The sequence below is a fragment of the Equus caballus genome, chromosome 1 (genome assembly GCF_041296265.1).
Source record: "Equus caballus isolate H_3958 breed thoroughbred chromosome 1, TB-T2T, whole genome shotgun sequence".
NCBI classification, from domain to species: domain Eukaryota; kingdom Metazoa; phylum Chordata; class Mammalia; order Perissodactyla; family Equidae; genus Equus; species Equus caballus.
The window spans coordinates 151,336,046-151,356,388 of NC_091684.1; the positions used below are offsets into that span (position 1 = coordinate 151,336,046).

Sequence of the window (20,343 nt, forward strand, 5' to 3'; positions counted from 1 at the left end):
ATACAAAGTAAACCTTATTACAAAAAAATGCTTTTGTATCAAGTAAAGTTCTTTTATGTTGACAGTAGCCAAGCACCATATAATTTTGCCATCTTTCCACCCAATTTTAGCAAAAAAAATTTAAGAAAGGACAATTAATTGGCAAATACAGCAAGTTTCTGTTGTTGTAGAGTTCATTTAAAATTAGAGGAACATGGAACCCTCTCATCTTTTCTATCTGGAAAACATGTTTCCTTTTTTTGTTTCTTGTGAAGTGGGCCAGATGGAGAACATCTCCCCAGGACAGATCATTGATGAACCCATCCGTCCAGTCAACATTCCCAGGAAAGAAAAGGATTTCCAAGGAATGCTGGAATACAAGAAGGAGGATGAGCAGAAACTTGTTAAGAACCTGATTCTGGGCAAGTATTTTCTGCATAGGATTAAAGGTCTTTCTGGTACATATGTGAGTAGTGGGAGACTAGCACTAAGTTTTGAAATAGTCAACACCAACTTCTGTCGTCATCATTACCGACTGTGCATTACATGCTTTGGTAGCATCCTGATCACATCACACATTATCAGTCAAACTGCAGGGACACTTGCCTAGGACCCACCCCAGGGGGTCCCTTGACACCAGGCCTTCTCAGCTTGGGCTACACATTAGAATAACGTGGGAAGCTTTTGAGAAGTATTGACGTATGGGCCCCTCTACAGACTAATTACATCAGAATCTCTAAAGGGAAGAGCCTGGATATGTCTAGAGGTGTTTTTTTCAATCTTTCAAGGGATTCTGAAGTGTAGCCATGTTGAACACCATAGCTCTAGGCCATTTAAGTTCCTGAATTTCTCTTTTTCCTTAATTCCCTAGAAAAGTGCATCACTAAATATATCAAGAACAATAGTTCAGTTATAGGGAAGAAACAAAAGAATTAAGGAAAAGATTCCAGCAATGGAAGGAGAGGAGCAGACAAAGGAAATGGGAGTCAAAGCAGCATTTCAGAGCAGCCTAAGGCCCCTAAGACTGGGTGTGAGCCCACTAGCTCTGCAGAAAGACCTTTTAGGGAGATGGGAAATGATTAGGGAGTGCACACAGACCTTAAGTTGTGAACTGAAAACGCTAGAATCCTCTCCTTTCAGCCTCTGCATAGCATTCCTCCCGCCAGGTGCCAGGGCGACAGCAATGTGATTGGCAGTTATACCTAATTTAATGTTCCCATGGTTCATGGCATTGAACTTAGTACTATATATAGGTGCAGAGGCGCTTAAGTTTCAACATGATTGTCAGTTAGCAAAACTGTGAAGGAGCCACTGGTTATTAAGCATAGAGGTAACAAAGATTCATCGATTCGGTAAATATTTAGTGAGCTCCTACCATGTGCTAAGCATTTCCTAGGTACTGAGTAATGAACAAAGCCAAGTCCCTATTCTCATAGAGCTTACATGAGGGGGGATAAAATAAAGATGAAATGAGAAAGAAGGAGAAAGAGTCAAAGCAGGAGTACTAGTTTATACAAAGTTGATAGGAAAGGCTTCTTTGATAAGGTGATCTTCAGACAGAGACCAAAGGAAGGAAGCAAGTCGTGCTGATCTGAAGAAGGAACATTTCAGGCAGAAAACAGTAAATACATAGGCCCTGGGGTGGGAGCATACCTGGCATGTTCAACCGACAGCAAGGAGACCCAGTTAACTGGAACACAGTGAGCTGGGGAGGGGCAATGGGCAGATTACACAGACCATGGTGAGATTTCGGGTATTGTGAAAGAAAGAGATGAGAAGCTACTTGGAAGCTTTTCTGAACAGAAGTGATGTGATCTGACCTACATTGTTTTATAGAACTACTCTGGCTGTGGTGTGACAGATGTCCTCCTGGGAGCAAGGCATGAATCCAGGAGACCAGTTTGGAAGCCCTCGCTATTCAGGAGAAGATGATGGTGGCCTAGACTAGGGTGGCTAGTAGAAAAGTAGTTGGATTCTGGCTATGTGTTGTATGTAGAACCAACAGGATGTGTTGATGGAAAAGATGTGTGCTGTGAGAAAAAGAAAGGAAGATGACAACGTTTATAACCTGAGAAACTAGAAGACTGGAACTGCCACTTACTGAGATGGGCACAGCTCCTGGAAGAGCAGGTTCCACAGGGAATCGAGTTTGGTTTGGAATGGGCTCAGTTTGACATGCCTGAGCAGAGATGGCAAAAGGCAGTTGACGTGAGACTGGAATCCAAGGGAAAAGTCAGAGCAGGAGATATAAATTGCGGAGTTGTCATTGTATAGACAACCAGGATTCACATGTCCCCACCCTCAGGAATTTCTCCACTTAATGAGCTATTAAAATATGCTTTTTTATATGACTTATTTACTCTGAATGATTGAACTCTTACATGAGAGCTGTGCTTTTATATCTCACAAAGCATTCCTCATGAAGACTTTCAGAGTGCTATAAGATTATTTTTCCTCTTTTCTCTTTTCAGAACTGAAGCCGCGTGGTGTAGCAGTCAATTTAATTCCAGGGTTACCAGCATATATCCTCTTTATGTGTGTGCGACATGCTGACTACCTGAATGATGATCAGAAAGTAAGGTCATTGCTAACATCAACAATTAACAGCATCAAAAAAGTATTAAAGGTCAGTTCATGTCAACAAATTCTCCTAATGAATATTATTGATGAGAGAATCTGCACAGAGGTACTTTTCCTTCCTTAGACTTTAGCTTAGTTGCCAGTTATGAACACTTCCCAGTCTTAACCGACACCTTCCGTTGTAAGAAACAGTCTTTCTTGCCACATGTCTATATACCATCTTTCAAAACAGGGCTCGGGATGAACAGTAATCAAAATTAATTTGACATAATTGCATTTAATTGTGGAGTAAATTTAGTTTCTTCATAGACAGAAATAGTCTGCTTTGAGGTCTTACTTAGAACTGAATTGAAAATATGTCGTGCAGTCCATATATATAGGGAATATGATGCTGTAGTTAAAATAGGTATTACATAAGTTCAATAATACATGGCTCATTCATATAAAAAGATGTCTGATAAAAGATTAAAATTTTTCTTCCAACTTTTCTTCCCGTTATTCTCCAACTCCCTGTAATTTTCCTTGTTACCTGAAATGCCTGGTTCCGTATAAGAAGCAACACACAGATACTAATCAGAGAGGGAAGATTTGCAAGAGACAGCAAAATTATATAATAGAGCAGAAAGCCCTACATAACATGGTAATTACTGAGTCACGTTGCATAATCCGCCTCTTGACTCTCGAGAAAAACAATGAACCTTATTCTTAGTTTTAACTCAGCTGTTTCTGTGAGGAGCTAAGAGAATGTGCTCCAGGTACTTTGCTTTCTGATTATCTAACTTAATGAGAACTCTTTTTTTTGAATCAAAATATTCTCTCATTTGGTTTGATTTGATTTGTTGAAGTATGATTGACATGTGACATTACATTAGGTTCAAGTGTAGTTGAGAACTTTTAGGATGGAGATAAGTGAATAGTTAACGTGCCCAGTGGACTCTCTCAAGTCTAAAATGTCTTTCATGAACTATGTTTTGTAACTGTGGTAAAATATACTAACATAAAATTTACCGTTTAACCATTTTTTAGTGCACAGTTCTGTGGCATTAAGTACATTCACATTGTTGTGCAACCATCACTACCATCCATCTCCAGAACTTCTTCATCGTCCCCAACTGAAACTCTGTACCCATTAAACACACCCTCCCCCCAACCCCTGGTAGTGAATTTCTGACAAATGCTGGTTCTCAGTCCATGTTGTGCAGATAGATATTCTGTGTAATTACATTCTGCAGTGCTTACTAAAGCATGGAGTTTCTGAAGATTTAACATTTAAAAGTTGATGAATGTCTTCTGAATGTAACTCATTTGATTTTGGGTGTATTGATACTATATTGCACTTAGATAGACTGCAAGTTTTACTACCTCTTACGTCAGGTCCCACAAAGACAACAAAGCCAAATCACAAAGTTTTCTCCCTCTCATCTTAATTGCAAGAAGATGTTTATCTAATTTGACTAATTATTGTAGCAAATTGTATAAAGATTAAAAGAAGTGGGTACCTGGAACATAACACCTTTTTGATATCATTTAAAATTGACATGCATTTGTCTTACATCCCTGTTTTGAATTGAAATGTATTCATCTTGCATCCCCGTTTTGATTTAGCAGCTGGTTATTTGACATGTGGCCCAGTGCTGATGAAGAGCCAAGCAGCTTCCCTTGTCTCTACTGCTCTGCACAGGACTTGCTCCATGCCATTTCTGATCCACTGCTCACAAACTGTATCAGTGACAAGATTTTTAACCTACTCTGGCTCTCAGTGCCTCACAATCTTTGTGATTCCCTTTTATGTCTTTAGTCTTTTCTGATTCCCTTCAGTAACCCCGAGGGAAGTAAGTCTGGGTAACCTGTGGCTAGGCGAATTTTTTACTGCTTAAAGGGACTGCTGTGCTTACCTCAACTGAATGACTGGGCATCATTTTCTAATGGCAAGAAAATGGATGCCACGCAAAGTAACAACCAACCAATAAACCCAAGTAGTTGAGATTCTCTAGTGATGATGTAAGACTTTACAATTGCAATGTGATTTATTTTTATCATTATTTATAATGGTAACTGAAAGAAATGGGACGTCTGGTATCTGTTGAGTTTTTTTCCGGTTGTTATTTCCCTAAGGAAAAAGCAAATTTAGACTTATTCTTTCTTTCAGAAAAGAGGTGATGATTTTGAAACTGTCTCCTTCTGGCTCTCTAACACATGCCGATTTTTGCACTGCTTGAAGCAGTACAGTGGAGAAGAGGTGAGAAAACCTTGACTATAAAACCAGCTTGCTATACTTGCTCTGGTCTTTTTAGGGACAAATTTTCAAGCACAAAATGGTTAACCATTTGTTACTTGGAAACCTGAGTTCAGGGGTGGCCTGGAAGTTCACAGCTTGGTTTGATGTTTGTTATTTACTAAACAGTGAATTGAGAAGTGACATAGTTCTTCCCTCTGAGAGTCCGTATTTTGAGAAAGCACAGCAGAAATAAAATGAGCATTGGTCAATGAGTAGTTACCAACAATGAAACTTTTTGTCAATATGTGTGGAAGTCAGCTTTTCAAGGACTAATATAGGAATATTGAACTATTTAAAGAAATTAATCAATTTTGGCTTGCCGTAATACATGAAAGGTGATTAAGACACATCTCTTTCAATTTGTCCAAAAATCTGTTTTGCTTTTGTTTTGTAGTGACTTGTTCATCAGTTTGATAGACTTCATATTTCAAATTTATGTAATGTATTAATAATTACCACTTACTAAGGGCTGCCTAGTATGTATCAGACAGCACTTACTATACACTATGTTATTTAATTCTTACAACATCTCTGTGAGGCAGGAATTATAACCCAGTTTTATAGATGAGGAAACTGAAGCTCAGTCATGTTCATCCATTTGCCCAAGTTCTCTCAGCCATAAGGAACAGAGCTGGGATTCTGGGTCTGCCCACCTCCAAGGGCCTGTGCCCCTACCCACTGCTGTCCTTGCCTCCCCATCCTCTGCTGGGTGAACAGGCAGAGAAGCTGAGCAGTAGCACTTCCTGAGTGCACAGAGGCTAGAGGTAGGGCACTGCCCTGGCAAATGATGGGAGATACAAATATGAGCAAGACGTGGTCCCAGAGGAGATGGGATTGACAGACCAGCATCCCCCAGAGGGTCCCTACTTATAGATCATGTTGTTAAGTGGGTTGTAGGGAGGCAGACGCTTGACCATGGGCAGGATCCACCACATAGAAAATTGCCTTTGTCAGGCAGTGTCTGACAAAGGACCTGCCTATACAGATGACTTTCCATTTTAACAAATACCACCAAAAGATTCCTTTCTAAGCTCAGACTGAAAATCATGTATGGATACCATAAAACAGAAAAGAGAAATTTTTAATTTATTCACTGGTCTCTATAGAAACTGGTCTATTTTAAGATTGTGTATGCCCTATGGGTACAATATTTATAAGTAGGACTTAGAACTAATGAACTGAACTTAAGAGATTAGTACTTTAGATAATTTAGTGTTTGGCAGTAAACATCTTGTTTCGTAAATGAAAACACTCAATTTTTTCAAATTAAGTTCCCCCATCTTGTTGCATTGACATTGCTGTTGGAAAGGCTTAAATGCTAGGTTGCCAAGTTTAGATATTATTCAAAAGCTAGTAAGTGGAAGGGGGATATGATGGAAACAAATACATACAGCATTTGAGAAGGATTATTCTGGCATTTATGTGTGGGATGGATGGAAACTCTTTGGAAAGAGGAAAAGAGAGCATGAGGATGCTGATGAAAACAAGATAGTTAAACAGAAGAGAGATTTTATTTCATGTATATCATTAACTTTGCATTATGGCTCTAGGGCTTTATGAAACACAACACATCTCGCCAGAATGAACACTGCCTCACCAATTTTGACCTGGCTGAGTACCGACAGGTGCTAAGTGACTTGGCCATTCAGATCTACCAGCAGCTTGTGCGGGTGTTAGAGAACATCCTTCAGCCAATGATCGGTAAGGCCAGGGCATTGCTGACATCGAGGTCTGCCCACCTCATGTGCCCACCAGTAGATGACCAGCAGTGACACATGTTTCAGAGCACATATTCATATGGGGAACATACAGTAGTAAGACTCAGTTCTAAAATTAGCTGAGGAATCCCAGAACATGGGCTGTTAGCCATGACTAACTAGGATACACCAAAATCACTGCTTCCACATGATCGAAACAGCAGGATCTGGATTCCCTCCCCAGTGCTGTATGCCTCGCTCTGAAGTTTGGGTTATGCTTTATACCCAGCCATAGACCTCATGTCTCATCCAGTTTTCAGAAACACTTTCAACTTTGGGCTGGCACACTGCTACACTACTCCATCTAAAACTAAGGAGCCTGGGAAGGGTTTGTGCTTTGTCTCACAGGCTGCAGTAAAATGGTTGGGAGGCTGCCATGGCAGTAAGAGGTCTCAGACACCACAGGCTGGGTTGTCCATCTCATGGCCCCTAGGGAATGGTTAAAGGCAGTTTGGTTTAACGTAGCAGTTTCTCACTGGATGAGTGACTGGTATGTGTGTGTGTGTGTGTGTATGTTTCTATATGTATTCAGCTAAGTGTGTGATTCCATGCACCTCTCTTTATACGTTTGCAGTCATTCCAGGTGTTTATGTATCATGCTACCTATGTTCCTTTGGAATGTGTAGCATGTGTGAAGTAGGTAGGAATTAGGAGACATGTAAAAATTACAGGCTGCTAATTTTGAATGCATTGAATTAAAAAAAATTTTTTTTAAGTTACCAAACTGTTATCCTCGGGCAAATAATCAAATATCCTCTTGAGGCTACTCCCTGCTACCTTTTCTTTCCCCGCCCATGTGTTTTCCACATTTCCACAACTTCTTCATTTCCCTTCTCTTAGCTCACATTTTCCGTCATAGGCCCACAATTAAACAACTAGAAACACAAAAGGCTGAGGAAGCCATAGGAGATGGCAGTGATTTCATCAGTTGTTCCCTGAAAGGCCATGCATTTAAAGCAACCTTGGTCAGCTACAATGCAAGAGCTATCAGAGGCAAAGAAGGTCAGCTGTAGCCAACCTTTCTATTTTTGCCTGTTTCTATTGGCTGAACAAGAAGTTTGCCTGTAAGATGTCCCACTTTAAACAACTACCCCCATCACTCAGTGACTTAACAGCTACAAACGTTTTGAGTCAGTCTGAGGTTCTGTAAGACTGCATATAGTACCAGGAGATAGAAAAATGAATCAGGCATGGCCTCTGCTGTCAAGGGGCTCCCAGTCCAGGGAGTGGGCCTCCCGAAACCATCCTAGAAGAGGCGTAAGCCAAATGCTATGGGAGCACAGTAGAGGGAGCAGCAGTGCCCCGGATGAGCAGACTGAGTCTTGGGAGGCAGAGGCTAACCCGAGGTTTCTCTGTGCCTGTGGCAAGCTCAGGACAAGGACGGGCCCAGCTCTCCAGCCCCACACAACTGCCCTGCCTGAGTTTTCTCCAAGACATGCCCAGTCTCCCGCCTTCCTCGCTGCTTGATTTGCTTGCCTCTGGGCTCAGCTAGCACTGGAGAATGCTTCTCTTCTCCCTACCTGCTCCTGACCCCTCTCTCAGAAACCCTCCCAAGACACCACACACTTGTGCTCTTACAAGGCTACTGCTTCATGTTTCAGAAAATACACCATTAAGATTAATTTCTTGGTAAATTTTTGTATTTAAGAATTATTTCTTCCTTAAAGTTTAAGATCCAGAAGCCCTTTTTTTGTGAAGTTCTTTTTCCCCTCTATTTTTTTTTTAAAGATTGGCACCTGGGCTAACAATTGTTGCCAATCTTCCTCTTTTTTTTTTAAGGATTGGCACCTGGGCTAACGACTGTTGCCAATTTTTTTTTTTCTGCTTTATCTCCACAAACCCCCCCTGTACACAGTTGTATATCTTAGTTGCCGGTCCTTCTAGTTGTGGGATGTGGGACCCGCCTCAACGTGGCCTGATGAGCAGTGCCATGTCCACGCCCAGGAGCCGAACACTGGGCCACGGCAGTGGAGCACACGAACTTAACCACTCGGCCACGGAGCCGGCCCCTTTTTCCCTCTATCTTGATGCTCAGATAATTTTCCTAAATTGAATGTGTGTTTGTGTATGAGAGTGTGTGTGTGTGTGTGTGTATGCACATGAAACAAGTTTCTTTCCAGATCTTCTCTTGTAACACTTGAACTCCTCCTGCAGTCTCTGGCATGCTGGAGCATGAAACCATTCAGGGCGTATCTGGGGTGAAGCCCACAGGGCTAAGAAAGCGGACTTCCAGCATCGCCGATGAGGGCACCTACACGCTGGACTCCATCCTCCGGCAGCTCAACTCCTTCCATTCGGTCATGTGTCAGCACGGCATGGACCCCGAGCTAATCAAGCAGGTGGTCAAGCAGATGTTCTACATTGTGGGGGCCATCACCCTCAACAACCTCCTCCTGCGGAAGGACATGTGCTCCTGGAGTAAAGGCATGCAGATCAGGTGAGCAAACACCAACACCTGTGGTGGCCTCTTCTCACTGCCCCACCCACCTGCCAGGGCGCAGAGAGCCGATGGCGTTCGAGGTCACGACACCTGATGTCTGCAGCCCCTGGCCAAGCAGCAAGGGAAGACCGGGCATGGAGCCGCTTTCCCTTCCCCTGCTGGACTCCCCCACGTCCTCCATTACTGCTCCCCGCTGTGCCTTTCCTCAGGTTCCACTCGCTGCTTGTTAGGAACCTGCTCCACTGGGGTGGGAACTCCCTTGAGGGAGCGGAGAGATGGTGAAAAATATGTAAAGATGAGATAGCTGCTTCCTCTCCTTTTCTGTGTGTTTTAATTGTAAAATAACAGGATATCAAATTGTAATGAAAAGTTCTAATGTTTTATTGCTCCTAGAAATTTATTTTTGACAAAATACCTTTTTGTACCTATGGCAACAAGAATATGTCTAGTAGATCTTGTACTAACATTTGAAACATGCCCCTTTATATGTTAAGAAAAGCTGCACACAATTTTATGCCCAACTGCTCCTCAGCATAACCTCATTATCATAATAGAATTGATTTTTTTGTAATAATTTATTTTAAAACAGCTAGAATATTCACCAAGAGGGGGAAAAAAGGATTTCTCCTATAAAAGTCTTTAGTTACTCAGTCGCAGGAAACTTTAGTGTTCTTTTCAAATTTTCTGTTCTGACCAACATCATTGTAGTTAAGAAGATAATGCCTTCCACTCAAGTATTAGAGTCTATTTCTCTAGAAGCTTTGTTTACACATGTGCAACACCTGTCGTAAATCATAACACTTCCTATTTGCCTGATTACTAAGTTGTGATTGTGAGTCCATTCGCCTTATTTTAGTTTGAGAACCACTGTCACTTGGTTGACCACCTCATGAAACCTCAGCATCTGTGTAGTTTCCGTGTCTCTGTATATTTGAGGTCTTCATCTTTTCCAGTGGCCCCCACTTGCCCTTCTCTCCTTCCATCACCCAGCCACTATCTCCATCACTCAGCCTCTTCCCTAAAGAAGGCTGGAGCACAAAGTCTGTGTGAGGGGATCTTGTTAGCCAGTTCACTAATTTGGGGTTTGACTTAAGGAAGAGAGAGTACTTAAAAGATTATTGATTCTCACCTCTGAAGTTATCAAAAAAGCTAGAAGGTGTTTTCTGGTCAGCTGTTTCATAAGGACACAGCCATATTATGTGTTCTATTTTGTCTTTCAGCGAGTCTTACTTCATAACTTTTGTTATAATGGCTATATATCTATCTCCCATTAAAGATAATTATATTCTCTATTCATTTACTCTTATATAATCATGATTATAAACCTCATGACTATTTATAATGATAAATTTTTAAGCACAACTGATAAAATTTAAGAAAATTGAACAAAAATACTGCCTGTCATTTTAACTGAAATTTGGGACAAAGCCACACACAAAAAAATTAAGACATTTATGACAACATTCAGTAAATTTGCATTTTTTTTTGGCATAGGTACAATGTCAGTCAGCTGGAAGAATGGTTGCGTGACAAGAATCTGATGAACAGTGGGGCTAAAGAAACCCTGGAACCTCTCATTCAGGCTGCTCAGCTTTTGCAAGTGAAAAAGAAAACAGATGATGATGCAGAAGCCATTTGTTCCATGTGCAATGCGTTAACTACTGCCCAGGTAAAGCAACTTTCTCTTTTATGAAAGAGTTTAACGTTCTTCGAGGGTGATATTTAGGGAAGCAAAGCGGTCTTCTAGCTACTGCTCCTGTCTCTGAGCCGACTGTATCTGTGTCAGAGAAGATAGGCATCTATCCAGATCTGGAAGAAAGTAATGCTTTTCAGTGCTGATCACAGTCATCCACATTCAAGATTCAGGAATTACTGATTGAGTGTCTACAGTGTCCTGCATAATGTTCCAGGCACTAAGATACAGCCATGAACAAAACAAAGTCCCTGCTCAGGGGGTGGACATACCATGGAGCTTGTATTCCACAAAGTAATTTTCAATATTATTTGATAATTGAATGGTTCTTTAGACTTCTCTATTTTAAGACAGATAATTCTTGTTCCTTCAGTTCAGTAAATGACCAATTGAGCTCCTATCTCAAGGCACCTTACTTTTTTCTGGGGGAGATACTTCAGTAAATTAGGAACAATTCCTGCCTAAAAGGAACTTCGAGTTTAGTAGGGAAGACAGATGTCCCAGCTGATTCTACCATAAGAGTTCTAGCAAGTTCTATAGTAAGATATCTGAAGGAAGGGCTGAGGGGCAATAACTGAGGTCCCATTAAGCTGGGTCTTGAAGTGAAGGAAGTGAGAAGGTGGGGAGGGCCTTTGAGGACAGTGTCCACAGCATGAGGCAAGGCATAGGCATAAACAGGCCCTTTTTTTGCCCAGTTATTTCTGTGCTGACTCGGGGACTTTCTTAATGGTCATCACATTTCTCATGACATAGAAATCTCACATAGATTATACACAGAACATGTACAGAAAGTAGCTAGATGGATACTCAGAGAACCCTGTTAACAATGGCCACTTGGGGAGACTCGGAGGATGGGAGTGGGGGCACTTGTACTTTTCATGTTGTGTTCTTTTGTACAGTTTGGATGTTTTTCCAAATTTATATTGCTTCTTAAAATGTGCAAATATTAGATTAATACAGTCGTATTGTAAAAATTCAAATCATAAAGGTAAATGTGCCTTCAGGCCAGCTCCTCCTCCACTTTTGTTCTAACCCGGTCCTGAGTAGCATTGAAAACTGTGTGCACAGATCTTTCTAGTTTTCCAGATTATAAGCACTAGTGTATCTTTGATAATATGCTGAAAACTTTGATCATTTCATTTCTCACAGATTGTCAAAGTGTTAAATTTGTATACTCCAGTTAATGAGTTTGAAGAACGAGTGTCTGTATCGTTTATTCGTACTATACAGGTAAGATCTCCCAAACTTTCTTTTTCTTTGATTCACCAACCCAGTCATTTGAATGGAAATTTTATAATTTATTGAAGGATAATATGTTTTTTATTGTATTGTTTCATTTTAGTTTTACAGTGCATTAACTTTTTTGATAACAGCTTATTGGAAAAATGAAGTGATTTTAAAACAAATATAAACATTCTTCATTAGTCGAGGACTTTTTGGTAGAATTTTTGGCAGAAAAAAAATCTTCGTGGATTCAGAGAACTGATGCTCTTTGTTTTGTTTTTTTAATCTCCTCAGATGCGTTTACGAGACAGGAAGGACTCTCCTCAGCTGCTCATGGATGCTAAACACATCTTTCCTGTCACCTTCCCTTTTAACCCATCCTCTCTCGCGCTGGAAACCATCCAGATCCCAGCCAGCCTGGGCCTGGGCTTCATATCACGGGTCTGAACGTGAGGGCAAGGCAAACAGGGACAGTACATTTCTTGCCTGAAATAAGAACCCATTATTTCCAGTGAGCTACTGAAAACACATTTTTAAAGAGAAAGTACTGATTATCTCCTAAACAAGAGGTTCTTAACTGGAAATCTCCCTAGAATACTTTCATCACCTTGGAAAGAAAGATAGGCTCCTTTGTACTGTGTTACCTTTATAGCAACACTCATCCGCGAGCAGTTAGGTATCCTGAGTTTACATGCAGGTGAATGACGAAAGGAAGGAAGATAAATGTGTCTTCAGATGCCAGCATCTAAATGGTATAAAAAAGGTAAATTCCAGATATGAGCTGTTGTTAGGAAGGTGCCAACAAAGAACGTCGTCTGCACTACGCAGAACTGAAAGAAAAATCGCCGTTGAGTACGTATCATATCAGTTTAGGAATCAGTTATGCTGATATTGTCAAACTGGATCAAAGAAATAAACTGGCAATATGTAAAGTAATTGGTCAAGTAACTTGCTTATATGTGTCACTATGATACAGAGATACTAAGAGAATGTTGGTTTGCTGTATAGCATAGAAGTCCATTTGTACTGTAGTTTACTGAGCATTTTAAATTGCTGCTACATACCGTGTTCTTTAAAATGTAAGCGATATTCTTAGTAGGCACTACAACAATAAGCTTCTCTTTTATCAACTCTGTTTACAATTCAGTCCGGTCACAGTTTTAACTGGAGTATGTGCGAATATCTACAGATTCCTCTGCCCAAGTAGCAGACACTGGGAAGTCCTGCAGTAACATGACCAAATGTTTGACATTTAGGGGTAGAATTAGACAAAGTGGCTCTTGTTGGTGTCATTATTTATTCAGGGTGTATGACACCGATGTGCTTGTTAGTTTTCCCTGGGTGGATATCACATCAGGGGACAGTGTTCTGTGAAGTGACTTATTTTTAGTTCCCAGATCTGATGCCTGCAGTGCATATTTTCAACCATGACAGGTTTTCTTTCTTCTTCTTAATTTATTAAGAATTAATCTCAGTCACTATCTAGAGAGGATTGTCAGAATATTCATGATTCAGGTCTTGAAACTTGATTAGCCTATAAGTTATGCAAAAGAAGGTGTATAATAAATAATTATGATTCAGTTTTTTTAGGCTGTGGAACTTCTGTAAATGTTCTCAGTACTACTAGATACTTTAAAAAGCATCGTAGTAGTAATACTTTAAGATTTGTATAAGAATATAAGAAGATTGCTGAATTTTACAGAGGATTTCCTTCAATAAGACCCACATTCTATAAGTTTTCATTCTGAAATCTGAATAAATATATTCTCCATTTTTCTAGAAATCTTATACAATAAATCTTTCAGGTTGTGCAAAAGCAAGTTCTTAGCTTTCCTCAGAAACTGTGGATCTGAATTACAATCATAAATTTATATAATTTAACTGTTAGATGGTCTAGAAAAAATGACATCTTATTAAAATATGTGCAATATTATTAATGGAAATCAAACAGTTTCAAGTCAGTGATAAAAATTGTTATTAGAAGATAGTCAACTTATTTGGGCTTCAAATTCCTCGTTTATACAATAAGAGGGTTGGACGGCTGATTCCGAAGGTCCCTTCCACATCTGAGCTCCTCTCCTCCCAGTGCCTGGATCGGAGAGAAGTGAGCTGCTCTTACTCAGTAAGTTCACCCTCTCATGGAAAGATCAGTGTTCGGTGCCTGTTAATTCTGAGGGATTAATAAAATAGAAAGTCACAAGTTTGTGTAGCTATAACCTTTCTTAAATGTACATGATTTACATACATGCTTTTAGAAAGTTAGTTTATTTTTTATTGAATCATGTACAGCTGTATTCAGTTTGGATACATTTAATTTGCAAAACCAACCAAAAACACTACTAATTCAGTCAGATTCTCTGAGTTTTCCCTGGTTGTCAGTGTGGTTTTCAATTAACTCTTAACAACCATTTCCTTAGTATGAATGTGTCAGCATCTAAGAGCATGGGTGGGACTTGGGTTGGGGGTTGCTAGAAAAAGCCCACCATGGTACAGGCTGTCCACCCCAGACGCCAAAATCCTCCCAGGCCCTTCCCAGCTTAGTCCTGTGTAGCTTGTCCCACGCACACCCTGAATCTTATCAGGGCTTCAAGATCACGCTGTGGCTCCCACAGCCACTGCAGCCCTTGATCTTAGCCCCAGACAGCCAGATCCTGAAGCATCTCTGGTCTGGGCCTTTCTCTCTCTCCTATCTCCTGTCTTTCTGCGGTCAAGTGCTGGAGCCTCTGTTCCACACCGGGGCCAGCGTCCCTCCTGTTCAGGGACGGCCACACAAAGATTATGCTATTCCAGGGCTCCAACTTCAAGACCTACCCAGAACCCCAGATGGGGATCCGAAGTAACTTCTCTCAGCATCTTTAGTCATACCAAGAATACAACCAGAGAACCCCAAGATCTGATAAATGATGCTGTGTACAACTTTCTTGAGGATGCAACAATATTCTGCAAACTGTGGGGATGCTTTGGCCACTCTGAGGACTGCTCACCCTTCTCGCTCTCCATCCACACTTTCTCACCCAGCTTCAAACACACCTCCAGCAGCCTCCCACCCACCCATTTATCTGTTCTCTCTTCCCTCTCCCTCAGCCGAATCCTAGATCCTATTACCTGCACACTCGTCTGCCCTGACGGTGTTGAAGGCAGTGGATGGAGTCAGCCCACAAGCCCTGCTGGCTCCCTGGTTGCTTACCTTCTGGCCATTCTTGGCACAAGTTCTTGTTGGTCTCACTTCTCTGCAGTACATTCTTTACTATTGTCATTAATTTGCTTTTTCATAAGTCCTCTAAGACACACAATAGAAATTCAAAGAAAGATCTTGAAAGAACAGTTGGTCATTGTCTCCATAGCCCCTTCAGTAGTCTCCACCCCACTCACCTTACACACAGACTCAGCTCACACCTTGGAATGCAAAGCTGAAAAATTAGAAGCACTTTCCCTTCTCGTAGCTTTCCTTAGGTTTCAGGCTTTGATCTGCCTCAGCGTAACCACAAAGAAGGGGAAGATTAACATGGGATAAGAGCCACGAAGTGTAGCTTCATGATCCCTGAGGAAGTTTTGAGAATTCCTCATATACCTGACACTTCTTTTGTCAGGTGCAAAGGTACAAAAATATATATTCCAAAGCCAACTGAAAGGAGATTTGGGGATTCGGGTCAGTTTATATGATTTGCTTTATTTCCTTCATTTCAATGGATAATTGAGAGTTGACTCTTTCTGGGTGAGTCATGATGTGTAATATAGATCAAATCTTTCAATAACAGTGGAGGAGGTTATAGAAATACTTGGAGGATTCAGTAGAGTGATTGCTGTGAGAAATTACTTTGCTGGTTATGCTAGGTAAAGGGGTACTGGCCACTGTCCTGAGAAGTCCTCACACAATTCTTTCTCCCCCTCCCCCTCCCCCCCCCACTCACACACACACACACACACACACGCACGCACACACTCACCAGTTTGTAGAGTTCCCCAGGAGGCATAATCAAGGATCCTCGGGGTAACTTCAACTGTTCAGGATAAAACAGCGAAAATGAGTGTGTGACCCTCACATTCTGCTCCCGAAAGCAGTGTAGAAGCAGTCCCTTGTGTCTGGCTGTGCTTTACTTCAGCGCTTTCCCTGTGTTACCTCCCTGTGTCCTCACAGCAGCACTGGAAGGTAGAAAGGGGAGCTTCTGCACTCTTCTGTGATGATAATTTGAGAGACGATAAGGTCAGTGACTCGCCTGAGGTCACCTCAGCCACCACTTTCCCACATGCAGCAGTGGCAGTGAGGGCAGGTGCCAGGCAGGAGACTTTAGAGAGTCGTGAGTTTCCCTTCTGTTCCTCCCAGTGCCCGTGGGGTGCCCCGGCTCAGCAAGAGGAGCCCTTTTTCCTTATCGGAGTTGGCACCTGGCTTTGGGGACTGAGCAAGTACCCAGTTCTCTGTACTACAAGAGGAAGCGCCCAGAGCCTGGTAGTTTTCTTTTTGTCACAGTTACCTGTTGGGACTAGGTTTGACTTTTTAAAGAATCAGCCCTCCCTGGAGGGTGCACTCCTCTGCGCTTAGGTCATTAATTAGCAGCTGGCTGTCAAGCCTGCGGGAAGCACTGACAGCCTCCTAAAAGTTAAGAGGAAGGTCACAACACAGCCCTCAGAGTCGCTGTTAGGGCCATGAGGTGAGCTGTGGGCCTGCGGAGATCCTGGTCCCTTCTGCGGGCTGTGGCCTGGACAGGCCACATACAAGTCTGTGTGTTTGAATGTTACAGTGTATGCATGCTGCCAGTGTGTCCTGTGGAGCTAGGAGTGTGTTGTGTGCATGCATGTGGAGAGGCTCTGTTGCCGTGGCCTCTGTTCATGGGGAAGTGCACTGTCATTTCTCAGGCTGTGCCGTGAGGGCCGCCTTAACCCCTGCTCCCTTCCCTCCTAGAGCTGCCTTAAGTTCTCTGGAACTTTCCCTCTGCAAGAGGATGTCTTGCCTGGAGAGGATCTCTCGCCCTGTTTCTCAAGGTTTTGTGAGGGCTTTGGTTGGGTGTGGCCTCCGACCATTAGACCATTAATTCTTTTCTTCCCTTCCTGCATGACCCTCTCCTTCCGTTACTTCTTCCTTTTGTTTTCTGTTATTTCCAAACAGGTATTTTAGAACTCTGAGGCTGCAGCGCTCTCAGAGGCAGTGAAACGTGGGCTTACAGAGTGTCCCTGAGTTTGGGGGCTCTGTGTCACAAGTAAGCAAATGAACTTATGGGAGAAATAGAGAGAGACGTTAGATTCTCAGTAATACTTAAATGGCTTGTTTTCCACCGACCTGTGCTTAATACAAGTAAAGGGTACAATGGTAAAACCTTTCATGGACATTCTTTAAAAAAAATTTTAAGAACCCTGTACTATAAAAGATTGAGTGAAAACAGGAAAGAGTGCTCTAAGTTCCAATCCATTGTATTATCCTAAATTAAGTCAACCTGGAGTTAACAGTAGCTTTCTCAATAGGTCAAGAACCCGAAAAGTGCTATGTAAGATATCTGCCCAAAGGCATTTTATACATTGTTTTATTTTATAATGTGGTCTAGCCCAAACATTTATTAGCTTAATTTAATGGGTGTTATTAGATTCATAAAATGTCTGAAAATGGCTAACATTTCCTTAGTATTGTAACACTGCTTGAAATATTTGAAAGAAAAATGTTTTTTGAGTTGAAACTGGTGTGTATAATTCAATGTCTGGTAGGTCAGTACATTTTCATGCATTTTTCAGAGTCAACAGTTTGAAATATTGTTACCATATGTTATAAAACTTTAGCCTACATTTCAGCCTCTCTGAATTACTTGAGCCATTTAATTGTTTCCAACAAATGGTGAATTTTTCCTTTCCATGTGGATATGTGTTGTAATTTATGATTCCTCGCTATGTATTTTTGTGGAATCCTGAAGTAACGTTGACTTTTTGTGTGCTTGGAAAATTTAAATCGCTCTAACGGTGTTGCACAGAATGAGATCATGACATTTAACAAGTTGTATTTTAATTATTAACTTTAATTGTTAACTTACTGTGAAATGAATATGCCTTTTAACTACCATGAAATTGAACATTGCAGTTTTCCAAATATTTTTCATTGTTGAATCTGGAAAAATGATTCTCCTTTGATCTACATAGAAAAACATGAAATAGTTAATCTTTAAAAAGTTCTTAGGTAAAATATTCATCCATTGAAAAGGAAGCAGAAGTACTGAGAAGTGAAAGGCGTTATCAACCAACTCTAGTTTTAAACTGAGCCCATCCCAGCATATCTCACATGAAACTTTTAAAAGTAGGTTAAGAATTCACCTCATATCAACAACAGCCTTTGAAACATAGGTTTTCACTAGATATCACCTAGTGCTAAGATAAAAACCAAAACAATATCAGGTTGACATTTATGCTCTAAATTTGTAGTTGTCTAATGTTGTACTTAGTAAATGTGCATCATTAATGCGATATTCTCCTAGGTATTATAGAAAACTGTTCAAATAAAGATATGGATATAAAGGATTTTTGTTGGTGTCTTATGAATAAACCCACAGCACATGGAACATGGATCATACACCAACAGAGACCACATTCTGGGCTATAAACACGCCTTTAAAATTTAAAAGAATAGAAATCATGTAGTGTATACTTTCAGGTGACAACAGAATTAAACTAGAAATCAATGACAAAAATAGCTGGAAAATCCCTAAATACTTGGAGATTAAACAACACACTTCTAATAACACATGAGTCAAAGAAGAAATCTCAAGAGAAATTTTAAAATATTTTGAAATAAATGAAAATACAACTTATCAAAATTTGTGGGATGCAATGAAAGTACTACTTAGAGGTAAATTTATAGCATTGAATGCATATATTAGAAAAGAAGAAAGACCTAAAAATCAGTCATCTAAGCGTCCATGTTAGGAAACTAAGAAAAGAAAAGGAAATTAAATGCAAAGTAAGCTGAAGAAAAAAAATAAAAATTAGAGCAGAAATCAATGAAATAGGGGACAGGAAATCAATAGAGAAAATCAATGAAACCAAAAGCTTATCAAAAAAAAAGAGGGATGACATAGTAAATTAGTGGTTGCTTAGGGCTAGGAGGAATGGGGATGGGGGGGAGTGGGGAATGGGGCAATAACTAAAGGGCATGGAGTTTCTTTTTGAGATGACAAAAATGTTTTAATTGACTATGGTAATAGTTCAACACATCTGTGAATATACTAAAAACCACTGAGTTGTATACTTTAAATGGGTGAAGTATATGGTATGAGAATTATATCCCAATAAATGTATTTTTTATTTAAATAAATTTTGGCTTCTGGTATGGCAGACTGAGGAGCTCAGCAAATTCTCAAAAAAACCAAGGACAACACTGGACAAAGTGTCAAAAACAACAATTTTACGGATCTGTAAATTGACCAAGAGCATACAACAAATTAGTAGCGGTTATCCACAAAAAACCACTGCACTCTGAGTAAGAACAATGGGAGTTTGACATTCTTGCATGGGCCTGCTCCCATCGTCCTCCCCTCCCCCAGCTCAGATGGCATGGTAGTTCTACAAAGTAGAGCAAGCTCTGAAAACCAGCAGCTTTGCCTTTGGGGGGGCTCGCTTGATTTGGAGTGGAGTGCAGTAAAAACCCACACCCAACAGTCACAGTTGTCATCTCAGAACTGTGAGAGAATACCCAGTTTGTGGTACTTTGTTACAGCAGCGGTAGGAAAGTCATACACTATTAATCGAGTATGTGTGCTAAGTTAAGATGCACATGTTAATCCTTAGAGGAACTACTAAAAATTAAATCAAGAAATAGCGTTTTTGTAAAAGGTGAGAGTTAAAATGGTGCACTAAAAAAGAAAAACTATCACCAAAAATGTCAGTAAAGGAGAAACAGGAACAAAAAAAGACATGAGCCAGGTAGAAAACAACAAATGACAGTCATAAATCCAACCATATCAATGATTACATTAAATGTGAATGGATTAAATGCTTTAATCAGAAGGCACAGAATGTCAGACTGGATCTAAAAAAACAAGACTCAACTATAAGCTGTCTATAAGAGGACATTTTACAATGATGAAAGAGTCAAGTTATTGGGAAGATATAACAATTATAAATGTATACATGGTAAAGTAAGAGAAGTGAGCAGTTAGTGGTAGAAGGAGAAAAAAGAAATGGGGACACTCGTGAGCCCCGTGGTGCCACATGTAGATCCACAGACACTCTTGGCAGCAAGCCTTGCCCAGATCTTGGTGAGAGTTATTCCTCACCAGATCCAGATCTTAGTGTTATTTCTTGGTTCCCATTCCACTATGATTCCCTTGCAGTGTCTGCCCACTCCCCAGCTTGCCCAGGGTTTCCTAAAGAGAGGCAGTCAGAGTTTGTTCCTTGTCCTCCAATATCCATTTTCCCT

At 40.7% G+C, this 20,343-nt stretch overlaps 1 protein-coding gene across 5 annotated transcripts in view; it reads left to right on the forward strand.

The window, feature by feature from the left end:
* Window positions 1-18,446, forward strand: part of MYO5A (myosin VA) — a 187,589-nt gene extending 169,143 nt beyond the window's left edge. For all 5 annotated transcript variants that reach the window (XM_070271278.1, XM_023617284.2, XM_070271283.1 and 2 more), the window contains 8 exons: window positions 255-401; window positions 2,451-2,605; window positions 4,709-4,798; window positions 6,388-6,538; window positions 8,749-9,031; window positions 10,529-10,703; window positions 11,877-11,957; window positions 12,246-18,446. In XM_070271278.1, coding sequence (XP_070127379.1) covers window positions 255-401; window positions 2,451-2,605; window positions 4,709-4,798; window positions 6,388-6,538; window positions 8,749-9,031; window positions 10,529-10,703; window positions 11,877-11,957; window positions 12,246-12,398 — 1,235 coding nt within the window. In that variant the 3' untranslated portion in view covers window positions 12,399-18,446. The remainder of the gene's footprint in view (window positions 1-254; window positions 402-2,450; window positions 2,606-4,708; window positions 4,799-6,387; window positions 6,539-8,748; window positions 9,032-10,528; window positions 10,704-11,876; window positions 11,958-12,245) is intronic.
* Window positions 18,447-20,343: the final 1,897 nt, after the last annotated feature.